At 38.2% G+C, this 13,955-nt stretch overlaps 4 protein-coding genes and 1 non-coding gene across 5 annotated transcripts; 3 read left to right on the forward strand and 2 right to left on the reverse strand.

The window, feature by feature from the left end:
• Positions 1–24: 24 nt before the first annotated feature.
• JEM1 (Jem1p) lies at positions 25–1,779 on the reverse strand (the record flags this gene model as incomplete). The annotated part of the gene is made up of 1 exon (XM_002498856.1): positions 25–1,779. The coding sequence occupies one exon, from the start codon at positions 1,777–1,779 to the stop codon at positions 25–27; it is 1,755 nt and encodes a 584-aa protein (XP_002498901.1).
• A 589-nt stretch (positions 1,780–2,368) lies between these two features.
• On the forward strand, positions 2,369–3,649 carry ZYRO0G21252g (uncharacterized protein; the record flags this gene model as incomplete). The annotated part of the gene is made up of 1 exon (XM_002498857.1): positions 2,369–3,649. One exon carries the CDS (start codon positions 2,369–2,371, stop codon positions 3,647–3,649), a length of 1,281 nt encoding a protein of 426 aa, XP_002498902.1.
• Positions 3,650–4,038: 389 nt separating this feature from the next.
• On the forward strand, positions 4,039–4,158 carry ZYRO0G21274r. The gene is made up of 2 exons: positions 4,039–4,076; positions 4,115–4,158. It is a non-coding gene; the product is annotated as a tRNA-Leu (tRNA).
• Positions 4,159–4,491: 333 nt separating this feature from the next.
• On the forward strand, positions 4,492–8,175 carry SMC3 (cohesin subunit SMC3; the record flags this gene model as incomplete). The annotated part of the gene is made up of 1 exon (XM_002498858.1): positions 4,492–8,175. The coding sequence occupies one exon, from the start codon at positions 4,492–4,494 to the stop codon at positions 8,173–8,175; it is 3,684 nt and encodes a 1,227-aa protein (XP_002498903.1).
• Positions 8,176–8,419: 244 nt separating this feature from the next.
• On the reverse strand, positions 8,420–12,784 carry NET1 (Net1p; the record flags this gene model as incomplete). The annotated part of the gene is made up of 1 exon (XM_002498859.1): positions 8,420–12,784. One exon carries the CDS (start codon positions 12,782–12,784, stop codon positions 8,420–8,422), a length of 4,365 nt encoding a protein of 1,454 aa, XP_002498904.1.
• Between the last annotated feature and the right edge of the window lie 1,171 nt (positions 12,785–13,955).

The raw sequence follows: 13,955 nt of genomic DNA on the forward strand, positions 1-13,955 counted from the left end.
TTATATCATCTTTTTTAAAAAGTATTAAAAGCCAAAATTAAATTTAAAATTCTGGTTGAATTGAAATGGATTACCGCCGCCGCCAAACATACCGCCTCCTCCATGAGGCATTCCACCGCCGCCGCCACCACCATATTGACCTGATCTTGCCATATCGTATTCACGACGTTTCCCCTCATCACTTAATGTTTCATAGGCTTCATTAATTTCTGACATTTTTTCGTCGTTCTTCTTTTGTTGTTCTTCTGAAAGTTGTCCTTGCTTGTCAGGATGGTACATTTTTGTAAAATTCAAATAGGCTTTCCTAATTTCTTTTGCATTAGCATTCTTGGGTATATTTAGGATTTTGTAGTAATCCTTATCTGTATGTAGTGGTGGTGGTGGTGGTTGATATCTTTGCTGTTGTTGTTGTTGTTGACGGAAATACCATTCCTGTTGTTGTCTTTGCCTCTGCTGATCTTGTTGTTGTCTTTGATGCATTATATTGTTGATGCTATTGAGCTGCGTCCTCACGTATTTGTTGTTTGAGTTGGACAATTTATGCTGTTTAAAGAAATTGGCAATTTGATCCTGCAACCCTGTAGACCTTTTACCTGCCTTTGACATTATTCCCTCGACCACGTACATTGCTACATTGGGTGACGAATTCCATAACTTTTCCAGTAGATCTTCCGGTAATTGTTCACCTTGTATAGCGGCCTTGTGAACTTCTTTATGCTCTTCCGCGGTCAAAACATCTTTAACCAATTTTTTGCAAGTGGTGCTAGTCAGCTTTTTATTATTAGGAGCCTGAGAACCTGCTTGGCATAAAACGGAATCCATAAACTTCAGGAAGTCTGAGCGTTTTCCCTGTAGATCGCCAATGGTTTCCTGTAGAGACTCTTGTACTACACGTTCTATCAATTTGTAATTGTTTTCAAATTTATAACCAGAAGGTAGTTTAGTGCAAGGCTTTTTATCTCTAAAATAGAAGTTTACAACTTTGTTCCAATCGATTGATTCATCTCCAAATGCGTACATTTCGGGATCTAACATTCGAGATCTGGGAGGGTTAATTTTACCCAACCTTGTATTGAAAAGTGTCAATCTTTTACAAGGTTCGTAATCCATATCAACGGCCAAACATTTCCTAAGATGGGTAGGCATAGAATTTACTACAAGCATCTGTATCACTGCGGCCTCGTAGTGCAACGACAGTCTCTGTGCTAGACTTAGTCTAGTGGTATGCTTCTCGAGAATTACTTCACTGTTAGAGACAAATTCTTGGCCTGTAGATACATCTAGCTCCTCCTTCAGCTTGTTCAAAAGTTCCACACGCATCAACGACCTTGCATGGTAATCATAAGGTGCTATCTCTAGCATTTCATTTAGATTCTCTATGGTCTGCACGTTACTTGAATTTAATCTAAGATAGTGATCCTTGGCATCACCATTCTCCAATTTATCCCAAATACCAAATTTCAAATACAAATTATGCAGGTGTTTTCCAGCAGATTGGCTAATGCTACCTTGATCTTCCCGCACTTTCTCAAATGACCCAACTGCCTTCCACTCTTGATTCTCTATAAGGTGAATTAATCCTAGTCTATAATGTATGTGGTCTTCTAAATAGAATTTCTTGACGTCATCACATTGTTCTAGTTGTTGTAAAAGATTCCAGTATATCGATTGAGATCCTGAATCGACTTTGAGACTAAGTACTTGATCCTGCAGACTCTTCAAATCGCATTGAATCCCAGCAACACATACCCAAAGTAAAAAAAGAACCCCGAAAAACATCGAGTCCAATCTTAGCTGATCTTGAAATCACTTCTTGCAGAGACTCTATCGAATTTAAAGTTGTTTCGATGAGATGAGCTTGAAATTTCAACTTGTTCTTTTTCTTGAAGCTTCGCAAGAAGATGTCAGCGAAGTCTGGCGCAGGATTTAAAGACAAAAATCCAAAACGACAGAAATTCATAGATAGGTAATAAAAGCTTCAAATCTTTTCTAATTACTCTTGTATTGCTCTTAAAAATCCTGGTAATTTTCTGATATACTTTTCTTTGGGTCCTTATTTTTTTCATAATCAGGTGGCTCGAGGACCCATGTGCTTGGCACATAGCCACTGGCCGGAAGTTGCAATTGAATAGAATGACTACATGGGCACCAAGAAAATTATTGTGAAGATTGATTTACAATAATACATAAAAGGGTCGATCGTTCTAATCTCTTTATCTATTTACTCTTCTCTAGGATTTGAGTTGAGCCGAGAGTTCATTACACATATTAAAAAGGTGAAACTGATTGATAAGGCGAAGTAAATCTTATACTCACCACTACAACCAAGGTATAAAAAGAAAGTACAAAAGTTAATAGCTAGTGGTATATGATAACCGAAACGTTTACGTTTGCTCACCTTGCGTATTTGGTGTTTGAAGCTGTATTACAAGCAGTTCTCGTAGCGGTTTCAGGGTTTTGGGCTGCCCATGTTGGTCTTTTGCCAAAAGCTGCTCAAAAATACATTTCATTGCTAAATGTCGATCTTTTCACACCAGCGCTAATCTTCAGCAAACTGGGAAGAAACCTTTCATTGGCCAAGATTGTGGAAATTTCTATTATTCCTCTGTTCTTTGCACTTACTACAACGATCTCTTTTTTCTGTGGTAAGGTAACTTCAAGGATTATGAAACTGGATAAAGATGAATCTAATTTCGTTGTAGCTAATTCAGTATTTGGTAATTCAAATTCTCTACCGGTTTCCTTAACCCTTTCGTTGGCATACAGTTTACCCAATTTGACTTGGGATCAAATTCCCAATGACAACAGGGATAATGTAGCATCAAGAGGATTGCTGTACCTGTTGATCTTCCAACAGATTGGTCAAATGTTGAGATGGTCCTGGGGTTATAACACCTTAATGAGATGGAGCGGTGAAAATCAACACCATATGCCACCTTCCCAGGTTCAAGCTCATTTGGAGGCAAGAAGACAAGATCAAGAAAGTAGCAGTCAAAATAACGGTAATGATGCACAATATATGGAACATCCTGAAAGTGGTGGAGTGATTACAAGCTCATTTTGGTCCAAGTTTTGGAATCGTGCTAAGATGTTGGGTTCAAAAATAAAGTCTCAATTGAATCCACCATTGTACTCTATGTTAATTGCTGTATTAGTCGCTGCAATTCCACCAATTCAACATGAATTGTATCATGAAGATGGTTTCGTTAACAATACTTTTGCTGCAGCCATTGATCAATTAGGTGTTGTCTCCATTCCATTAATTTTATTGGTTTTAGGTTCCAATCTTTATCCATCTGAAGATACTTTAAACAAGACTCATAATCATAAGAAATTGGTTATCGGTTCTATTTTTGGTAGGATGATTTTGCCTTCATGTGTCTTGTTACCAATTATTGCAGTTGCGGTCAAATATATCAATGTTAGTATTTTGGACGATCCAATTTTCTTAGTGGTTGGATTTTTGTTAACCGTATCTCCACCAGCAATTCAATTAACTCAAATTACTCAGTTGAATGAATTTTTCGAAGCTGAAATGGCATCAATTTTATTCTGGGGATATGTCGTACTAAGTTTACCAGTGAGTATTTTAGTGGTATCTGGTGCCATTTATACGTTACAATGGGCAGAAGGTGGCCAACTGGGGTAGCCGAGAGGTAACATTTGTTCGTTTTTTCCATAATAGTTACTTATTCAAATTAAATTAAGTTCATAGTTGAAATAATGATTAAAGTATTGTTTATTAATACATTTAGTAACCTAGTCATGCCGCTATTGTAGATCCCAGATCAACTCCGAGACGGATTTTTCGGTTCGATTAACAAAACGTCAATTACAGGGTTCTAAATTTTTTTTATGGTGAACTAACTTTTCTGATAGTGGGCTAATTATTAAACAATATATATGGTATTGCCTTTAAATAAATAATGATATATAGGATCTCAGCGGTAATATTGAGATTATGGATAAGCTCATGTCACATGATGTATGTCTAAGAATATGGAAACATGACCTGAGAAGAAGATCATAAGATCACATGGTTGTTTGGCCGAGCGGTCTAAGGCGCCTGATTCAAGAGTTCGACTCTTACCAGTAGTAAACACTACTGGGAACCCTCAGGTATCGCAAGATGCGTGAGTTCGAATCTCACAGCAACCACTTCTTTTTTGATAAAATTTTCTATTTAGTTTCAAGCAGAAACTGAAGACATTTAGTAAGGTCTTGGCGGCTAAAAATTAGTATTGTCTAGTACTTAACAAGCAATATGATCATCATATGATACGATGAAGGCAAAATGGGTGACGCGTGAAGATTTTTAATAAAAATTCTTTTTACGCGTCATCCCAATTCGATGAGCTACAACATTAGCGTAATAAAGACTTTAAATAAGTTAGTTAGAATTGCCACATTAATACCAGACTTCATACTCGCCCAAGAGGTATTGAAACTGAAAAGAAGCCATCCAACCTTTGATTGCCATTTCCGTTGGTAATGTACATCAGAAGGGTTGTCATCAAAGGTTTTAAAACTTATAGAAATGAGACGATCATTGATAACTTTTCTCCTCATCACAATATAGTAATAGGATCAAATGGTTCAGGTAAGTCGAATTTCTTCGCAGCTATAAGATTCGTTCTAAGTAATGACTATGCCAACTTGAAAAGAGAGGAAAGACAAGGTTTAATCCACCAAGGATCAGGATCTGTTATGAGTGCATCTGTGGAAATAGTATTCCATGATCCAAGCCATCGAATAATTCTACCGTCTGGTATTCCTCCAAGAGAAAATGATGAAGTTTTCGTAAGAAGAACAGTTGGATTGAAGAAGGATGATTATCAGTTAAACGATAGAAATGTAACGAAAAGTGATGTTGTTAGAATGCTAGAAAGCGCAGGATTTTCAATGAGTAACCCATATAACATTGTTCCTCAGGGCCGTATAGTAGCATTAACAAACGCAAAGGATAGGGAAAGGTTACATCTTTTAGAAGAAGTGGTAGGCGCTAAGTCATTTGAAGTTAAATTGAGAGCATCTTTGAAGAAGATGGACGAAACTGAGAAGAAAAGAGCCCAAATTGCCCAAGAGATGGAAGAATTGGTGGGTAAATTAAAGGAAATGGAAGAAGAACAGAAGGAATTAGAGAGGTATAATAGCTTAGAACGAAATCGTAAAGTTTTCCAGTTTACCTTGTACGATAGAGAATTGAATGATGTGATAAATCAGATTGAAAGGCTAGATGGCGACTACAATGCCACGGTACATTCATCTGGGGACTACATTAAGGAATTAGATCAAAGAGAGGAAATGATATCTCAGGTCTCCAAAGAGTTACAACAATTGGAATCATCACTGAAAATAAAGGAATCAACGGAATTACAACAATCGAAGGACAAAAATTCAGAATTATCGACAGAATTAGCTAATTTAAATGTCAAAATTACAGATTTGGAATCACAGATTCAATTACACGATGAACAAGTTAAAATAGATGAAACGAATTTACAAATAATCAACGAAGCTGTTCAGCAAAATCAAAGACAACTGGAAAAGGTAGAGCCTAGATTTCAAGAATTGAATAAGGAAGAAACCGGATTAAAATTGAAATTGGCAGAATTACGAGAAAGAGAAAGAGATTTGCTTTTGAAAAAAGGTAAATACGCTGATTTTAGGACTAAGGAAGAACGTGATTCTTGGGTAGAACAAGAGATTAAAGATCTCAGGAACAAATTGGACAACCTCAAAGAAGTGAAACAAAATGTAGAATTAGAACGCAGCGAGATCAGAAACAAATTAGCAGCCATAGATGAACAGATCGACGAGTTGACAGATTCTATACAGGGCCCAGGGGCATTAGCTGAATTGAACGATTTAGATACTGAACTTAATAATACAAAGCATCTTTATGGTCAAAAGATTGATGAACGGAAAGAGCTTTGGAGAACGGAACAGAGGTTACAATCGCTTTTGGAAGCCACAACAAACGATGTTAAAAGATCAGAAGGTGAAGTCACTGAAACTATGAGCAGGGATCTGGCAAATGGTATTAAGAGCGTTAAAGAAATTGCAGAAAAGTTAAAACTACCAGATGGATGTGTATTTGGCACTTTGGGAGAACTTATTAAAGTGAATGATAAGTATAAAAAATGTGCCGAAGTCGTGGGCGGCAATTCCCTTTTTCACATTGTGGTGGATACAGACGAAACTGCATCTCTAATAATACAGGAATTATACAGAATGAAAGGTGGCAGGGTCACTTTTCTACCATTGAACAGAGTTTACAGCGACCCAAACATTACCTATCCACCAAATGAGCAAGCCTCGTGTACACCTCTGATAAAGAAAATCAGGTATGATGCAAGGTTTGAAAAAGCTGTCAAACAAGTGTTTGGGAAAACTATTGTAGTAAGAGATCTTTCTACGGGAGCGAGGCTCGCTAAAAGATTCAGGCTCAATGCAATTACTCTAGATGGAGATAGAGCTGATAAGAAAGGTGCTCTAACGGGTGGTTACCATGATCAACATAAAAAGACCAGATTAGATCTTCTGAAAAAACTCAAAGATTCCAGATCTCAATACAAGTCGCTAGTCTCTGAACTGGAACTTATGAGGCAGAAGATACAGGATATCGATGCAAGCATCGATACCGTAAATGGTACAACTAGATCACTATCAAATAAGAGGGAAACGATTTTAACGAATATGGATAGCTGGAGGGCTAAACTAAATAATAAAAAGACAGAGAAAATCTTCTTAGAGGAATCCATGCAGGCATTGATTGTAAAGGCTGAAAAGACGGAAACTAATATTAGGGTTAGTGAGGAAAAAATATCCACATATCTCGAGGAACTATCCCAAGATTTTGATAACGAACTGTCTAGGGCTAAACAAGCAGAGTTGGAAAACTTGAAATCATCTATTTTGGATATTCAGAATAAATTATACATGACTTCCGAAGCTCTTGAAGGTTTAACCAACAACATAGACTCTCTTAATGCCACATTGAACTCAAAGTTGATTCCACAGCAGAAGGAATTGAAAGCAAAACTTGCCGAAACAGGGGACTCCTTTATTGCAGGATTGAAAAGTGAAGTTCAGTCTATGTTAATCGTGAAAACGACTTTGGACAACCAGCTTGAGATTTCAAATGAAGAATTGAGTGGCATACAAGAGGAGATAAAGAATATGTCTGAAAGGAAAAAGAACAGTGAAAAATCCCTAGAGAAAGCTAACAGCCAACAAGCTTCTCTTTTGAAGAAACTGGAAACTTTTCAGAAGGATGCAGAGAAATCCATGGTCAAGAAGACTACACTTGCCGCCAGACGTGAAGAATTGCAACAAAAAATCCGCGAGGTGGGCCTTCTCGCTGAAGAAGCATTGAACAGCTTCAACAATTTATCAAGTGGGGAATTGCTTCAAAGACTAAATTCTGTAAATGAGGATATTTCAGGCTTGAGTAATGTGAATAAAAGAGCATTTGAAAACTTTAAGAAATTTGGAGAAAAGAGAACGGAATTGGAGGAAAGGGCAGAAGAACTTGATGAATCCAAATCTTCTATTCAGAATTTAATAACAAGGCTTAAAAGACAAAAAGTCAATGCGGTAGATTCAACGTTTAACAAGGTTTCGGAAAACTTCTCTAAGGTATTTGAGAAATTAGTACCTCGAGGCACCGCCAAGCTTATCATCCATCGAAATACTGATATTCAAGAAGATCCTAATGATGACGAAGATGTGAATATGAGTGACGGTGATGAAAATGATGAGAGCCGTTCAAAGTCAGTTGAAGCGATGTATTCTGGTGTTTCAATATCAGTTTCTTTCAACTCCAAAAAAAACGAACAACAGCATGTGGAACAACTATCCGGTGGTCAGAAAACGGTTTGTGCCGTGGCGCTCATCTTGGCTATTCAAATGGTAGAGCCTGCACCCTTTTATCTTTTTGACGAAATTGACGCAGCTCTAGATAAACAGTATAGAACGGCGGTTGCCAGTACCATTAAAGAACTATCTGAAAACGCTCAATTCATTTGTACCACTTTCAGATCCGACATGCTTGAAGTTGCAGATAAGTTTTATCGAGTCAAGTACGAAAATAAAATATCCACTGTAATCGAAGTGGATAAGAGAGGAGCTATTCAATTCATTCGCGGTAACAACAAATTTGCGGAGATGTAATATGGATTAACCTTTTATTTTTATTTTTATTTTTTTTTGTTCTACTAACAGTTTATTTAGTCGATTTTCCTTTTGTAAGATGTAATATTTTAATGATTAGCTTTTAATATCATAATTTAAAGTAATGACCCTGGTCATATCACAATACACATTGACTATGTACACTTTTCTATAAAACAAACATTAAATGCCAAATCTGAAATAATGAAAAAAGACAAAAAAAATCTCTAACTGAATATCATAACTATCTTCTTTGTGAATCTCTTAATAAGGAAGCAAATCCACCACCACCTTTCTTCTTTTTACCCAACGCGGAACCTGCGGTTTTAGCACTGATGAAACCACTGTTACCAGAATCAGAATCATCACTATCAGAATCAGAATCCTCCGATTCTGTGTCTGAGCCATCATTTTCATCAGAGTCATCTTCCTCAGAATCACTATCAATCTTGGCTGAAGCCCTGGTAACATGTGGGGCAGGTGACAAAGAAGTGGCTTTCTCCCTTACTTCAGGAACACCTCTTGAAGCTAAGTCCGACAGAGAGCTTAAGGATGGACGAACTTTTTTCGGTAATCCATCCAAAATACTTGAATTTTCCTTAGGTTCTGATTGAGATTGACCTCTCCCTGGAGAATGAAAAAATCGTGAAATAGGAGTTTCACTTTGAGAACGTTGACTTGAGACATTGCTACGTTGAGTAGATTGAGGTGCCGCTTCTATATCATCTTCAGCAGGCACTTTCTTAGGAGAACTTTTTTGTTTGCCGCTCGTAACGGATCCTTTTGGAGTATTGACAACCATTCGACGAGATTTCTTAGAACTGGACTCATCTTCATCTTCAGATGAGGAACTAGAATATTCGGTAGAACTTTCATCATCTGAAGACTCAGATTCTTCGTTATCACTGCCCTTATTATTCTGTTGACTGCTCTTAGCAGGTGTTGGAACGTACGCTTTAGGACTGGTAAATCTGGCTTTTAACTCCTTTAACTTATCACTGCCGTTGGTAACAGCGGGTGATTTAGCAGTCGCAGGTTTTGAAATAGTCGATTTAGCAGCAGCAGACTTAGCCTTCTTCTTTGCATCTTGTTGTTTTTTCTTATCCAGTTCAGCCTGCTTCTTCCGTTGCAATTCTTCTTCTTGCTTCTTCTTTACTTCAGCTTGTTTTTTCTTCTCAAGATCTTCTTGTTTCTTCTTCACTTCAGCTTGTCTTTTCTTCTCAAGATCTTCTTGTTTCTTCTTTTCAACTTCTTCTCGCCTCTTTCGTTCCTGATCCTCTTTCTCTTTCCTCTTCTTCTCGAGCTCTTCTTGCTTTTTCTTTCTATTTAACTCCTCTAACTGTCTCTTCTTTTCAAGCTCTTCTTGTTGTCTTTTCCCCTGTAGTTCCTCTTCCTGTCTCTTCTTCTCGAGTTCTTCTTGCTTCTTCTTCACTTCAGCTTGCTTCTTCTTCTCAAGCTCTTCTTGTTGTCTTCTTCTCTCTAGTTCCTCTTCCTGTTTTTTCTTCTCAAGTTCTTCTTGTCTTTTCCTTTTCTCGACCTCTTCTTGTTGCTTCTTCCTCTCCATTTCTTCCTGTTGCTTCTTTCTATCGAGTTCCTCCTTTCTCTTCTTTTCTAGCTCCTGCTGCCTCTTCTTTTCTGATTCCTCTTTCCTCCTCTTCTCCTCTTCTTCCTGCTTCTTTTTGTCGAGTTCCTCCTGTTGCTTTAATTTAAGCTTTTCCTGCCTCTGTTTCTCCAAGGCTTCTATCCTTTTCTTCTCAGCTTCAGCTTCCTTCCTTCTATTTTCTTCCTCTCTCTTCCTATTCTCCTCTTCTCTCCTTTGACGTTCAAGTTCTTCTTGCTTTTTCTTCTCATGGAATTCTCTCTTTTTCCTTTCCAATTCTTCTTGCTGATTTTTAAATTGTTGTTGTTTCAACCTTTCCAACTCTTCTTGTTGCTTCTTCTTCTGTACTTCTGCCTCTTGTTGCTTCACCCTTAACTTCTCTTCGTCCTGTTGTTTCTTTTTGGCTTCAGCTTCTTCTTTAAACCTCTTGGATTCATTAAAAGCTTTTTGTTTTGCCTCCAAATCTGCTTGCTTCAAAGTTTCCTTCAATCTTTTAGAGTCCTCAGCACTAGCACTCTTAGGCCTTTCAATATTTCTAGGATCAGTAGCTTCACGTCCTGATGAACTAACTGTCGGCGATGAAGCGAACTTCCATTGATGTTCTCCATTGGAATTATTTGCAGGAAGGGAAGAAGGTGAAGATTTAGGCAATTTCTTGTCTGAGTTCAACAATTGCGTTCTAAATCGACTCAAAGTAGCGCTTGGGAACGAAGATGTTGAAGAGGAAAATTTCTCTTGCTGTTGAGTTGATGGCTCTTTAGAGGTGAAGGTGGATTGAGGAGTTTTTGAATCAGGCTTTTGTAAATTCGAATCATGGACCACTATCTTAGGAGCCTGAAGTTCATCATTTTTAGCGGGTAGATCGTTCTGTTCATGATCCGAGGAAGAACCGAAGGAAGTTCCTTCGGAATGCTCTGAATCATTATGTTGATCATTTTTTTCATCTGTTTTTACCACCATTTCTTTCAAAGGATGAATGTTCAACGTCTTTACCGAGTTATTTTCAGCAACTGCGACTCTATCGTCACTATCATCCGCTGAAGCGTCGACTTCGATTCCACTACTGCCATCATCAGACGAAGATTCTTCGATCTCTTGCTCTGATTCTGATTCGGAACTTTCATCCTCGCGGCCTGCAAGTAATTGGGCCGCTCTTTTAGCGGCATTCCTTGTCATTTTCTCGGGCAAAATATTCCTTGGATCTGGCTTAGAATTATCGATATCCTTATGCAAGACAGTTGTATAAGGCTTTCTTTTCGATGATTGTTTATTCCAAGTAGGTGAATAATCACCTTCCATAAACTTTAATAATTCTTCTCTATTAATACTATGATTTCCAGATGACTTGCTACCAGTATCCCTAACCACCACTGTGTCGTTGGCGGTTTCGTTATCAGAGTCGTCAGCATCAGCATCTCTGGCAGCAGCTGATGAAGCAAAATTGGCATCGTTAAATTTTGATTGACTCGTTCCCCTACCAAGTTGACCTTCCAATTGCCTGTCATGTTCTTTTTCTTGCACACCTTCAGCTTCATCTTCGCTAAAATTATCAATTCTTAATCTTTCTTCATCCATTAAATTTCCACCGCTAGCAGATTTATGCTCCACTTTAGCCTCTAGGGAAGTTTTCCTCTGAAATTGTGGCTGCGCTGAAGATGGTCTGGTCTGTGGTAGTTCTGCCAAATGTACATTTTCTTCAGATAAAGGGCTATTTTTTGTTGGGGAACCATTATTATCGGCAATAGAGGTTTGCCTTTGGATGAATTGCCTTACCTTTTTCTCGGATTCGTCTGATTCTTCCTCCTCTTCATCCTCTTCTTCGGTTCGTTGAACTTCAGTTTCTTGCAAAGGTCTTTTCATTGGGATACGATCCGGTTTGGGCGGTAGTACCGAAGATGGGCTAGAAGGTCCCTCTTTTAATTCCTTTTCAATTTCTGAAATCTTTGGTTCTGGGATACTCAGACGACCCGATGTAATCCTTGTTGTTGAAAATGATGGTTTTCTATCGGAATGGGCGTTATTCAGGTGTGCAGGTTGGTTTTCCGAAACGACTCTTTGGCCCGTTAATGTCACTCTATTAGGAGTCATTGTTGGTCTGACTGGAGTGCCCGAAAGTAACCTCTGTTGCCTCAATTTATCAGGATCCACAGTTTCTGATCTGGAAACTGTATCGTCTTCTATCATCGATTTAATCTTTTTGGTTTGATCTATACCCGAACTAACCCTAATTGGTGGTGACTGTGGTTGTGCAGGCGGTGGTAAAAAGGAACGTTCACCTTGTTCTTCATCTTCATCTTCTGAATTATTTGAATCCATCCGAACTTGAGCACCATCTGAAGGTGGTGGATAGATTTGATGTGCTAATGGTGTCGAGACACGCATGTTATTGCTGACACTGTTAATATTATTGTTATTGCTGCTAATAATATTACCATTGTTTGCTGTTGACGGATTTCTCATTGCAAAAGCTGCAGGTCTCTTCTTTGTAATGTTCAAAACACCATTAGGAATAGAATTTTGTACAGAACCATTATTAAGTCTTTTCCTCTTGGCGGCTCTATATGAAGAAACTGGCGAAGAATCCTCAATTTCTAATTCATTCCTGACAATGGCTCGTACGACGTTGTCCATTGTGAAAACATCTTTAACCAAAAAATCAGGATCTAAATCACAACCTTGACTATCTTGTAAGCTAAGGATTTCAATCTCATCCACATAGGGGTACATCTTATTGCATTTTTCAACAATTTCTGTTGATAATTCCAACAAAGAATTCGCACTTTTGGTAAAATGAAGAAATTTCCTCGTCCTAGTTGTAAAATGATGAGGAACCACATTCGATGCATTACCGCTGGGAGCATAGGGTAGAGTTGAATCTGGATTTCTTGAATTGGTCAATGGATTGACACCAAACAGTTGAGAGGATTCTGCTGTACTGGACGCCAACCCGTATGGAAGAAGTGCATTTTGAGCACTGGGTGGAACTAATACCACTTGTAGTTTAAACATGGGTGGGTCCTTGTAGACTTGTATAGTGGAGTAGTTTATAGGTTTATGATGCGTTTAGTTAGATTTTACTTAAATTTTTGGAGCTCGTGTAGAATGATTACACGTATATGCAATCTCAAAACTAATCGATATTGAATACTGAATATACTGTATGTGCCAGAAATTACCAAAAGAATTGAAGCGCATTAACAGCGACATCAACACGGGGCTCATCGATGACCCAAATAGAGGACAGACAGCTTCTTATTGGTAAAAGAAAACAAAAACATCACGTGGCACCGCTCAATAAGACATACAAAAATGTACGTATAAAATGACCAAAGAGCACGTGACACAATTGTGGCTTTGCATCACGTGGATATCAGTACGATTGAAAGACGAGCTCTTCTATTAGTGCAGCGTTTCTGAGCAGTTTGCAAAACATATATCCTCTGTCCCATTCATAATTCCACATGCAAAATTGGAGGTACAACAGTTACGCTCGAGCCTTCGTTTATCATGATAACGCCCCGGTCTTTTTCAAAATTTATCGTTTCCATAGTAACCACCTCGAGAATAAGGGTTTTCGCGTTTGGCGTTCTTCCGAATATCTCTTCCGATGAAGAAAAGTATAAGTAACTTGTTTACCAATCTGAAGGTACGAAAACAAGGCAGGGTTTCAGTTCCTTAGATTAAATCTGTTTGATAAACAGCTAATAACGCAAATTATCATCTCATCGCAAGCGAGACTGACAAGTAGAACAAGCTAATCGCAAGACTTCTCCTTTTCTTTGAACGATTTCACAACTTTCCACACGGGTAGGCTTTAACTCCCACTTGTCTCTCCAAGCATGATTAGGAATAGATTAGGCCAAAATTGAGAGATTTCCATCGACACTACCGGATGGAACTTCAGGTAAACAATATCCCAGTCTTTAATTTCGCGAAGATTAAAAGGGAGAGGAAAAGGTTTCTTTTCTAAATGGAGTTAGGCTGATTTCGGCAGTGCATTAATGTCCACTTCCCCACTTTCCAGTCTTATAAGCGAAAACAAAACATAAACACTTTTGTCCCTTTTAGGTTGAAACACATCTGCTACCACATCTTGTTTAATTCTCCCCATGCATCCTTCGAACGTTTCACAATCAAACAACCCTTTTCCAGAAAGACTGCTTTCGGAGCTATCTTGGCA

This window comes from Zygosaccharomyces rouxii (genome assembly GCF_000026365.1).
Source record: "Zygosaccharomyces rouxii strain CBS732 chromosome G complete sequence".
Lineage (NCBI taxonomy): Eukaryota > Fungi > Ascomycota > Saccharomycetes > Saccharomycetales > Saccharomycetaceae > Zygosaccharomyces > Zygosaccharomyces rouxii.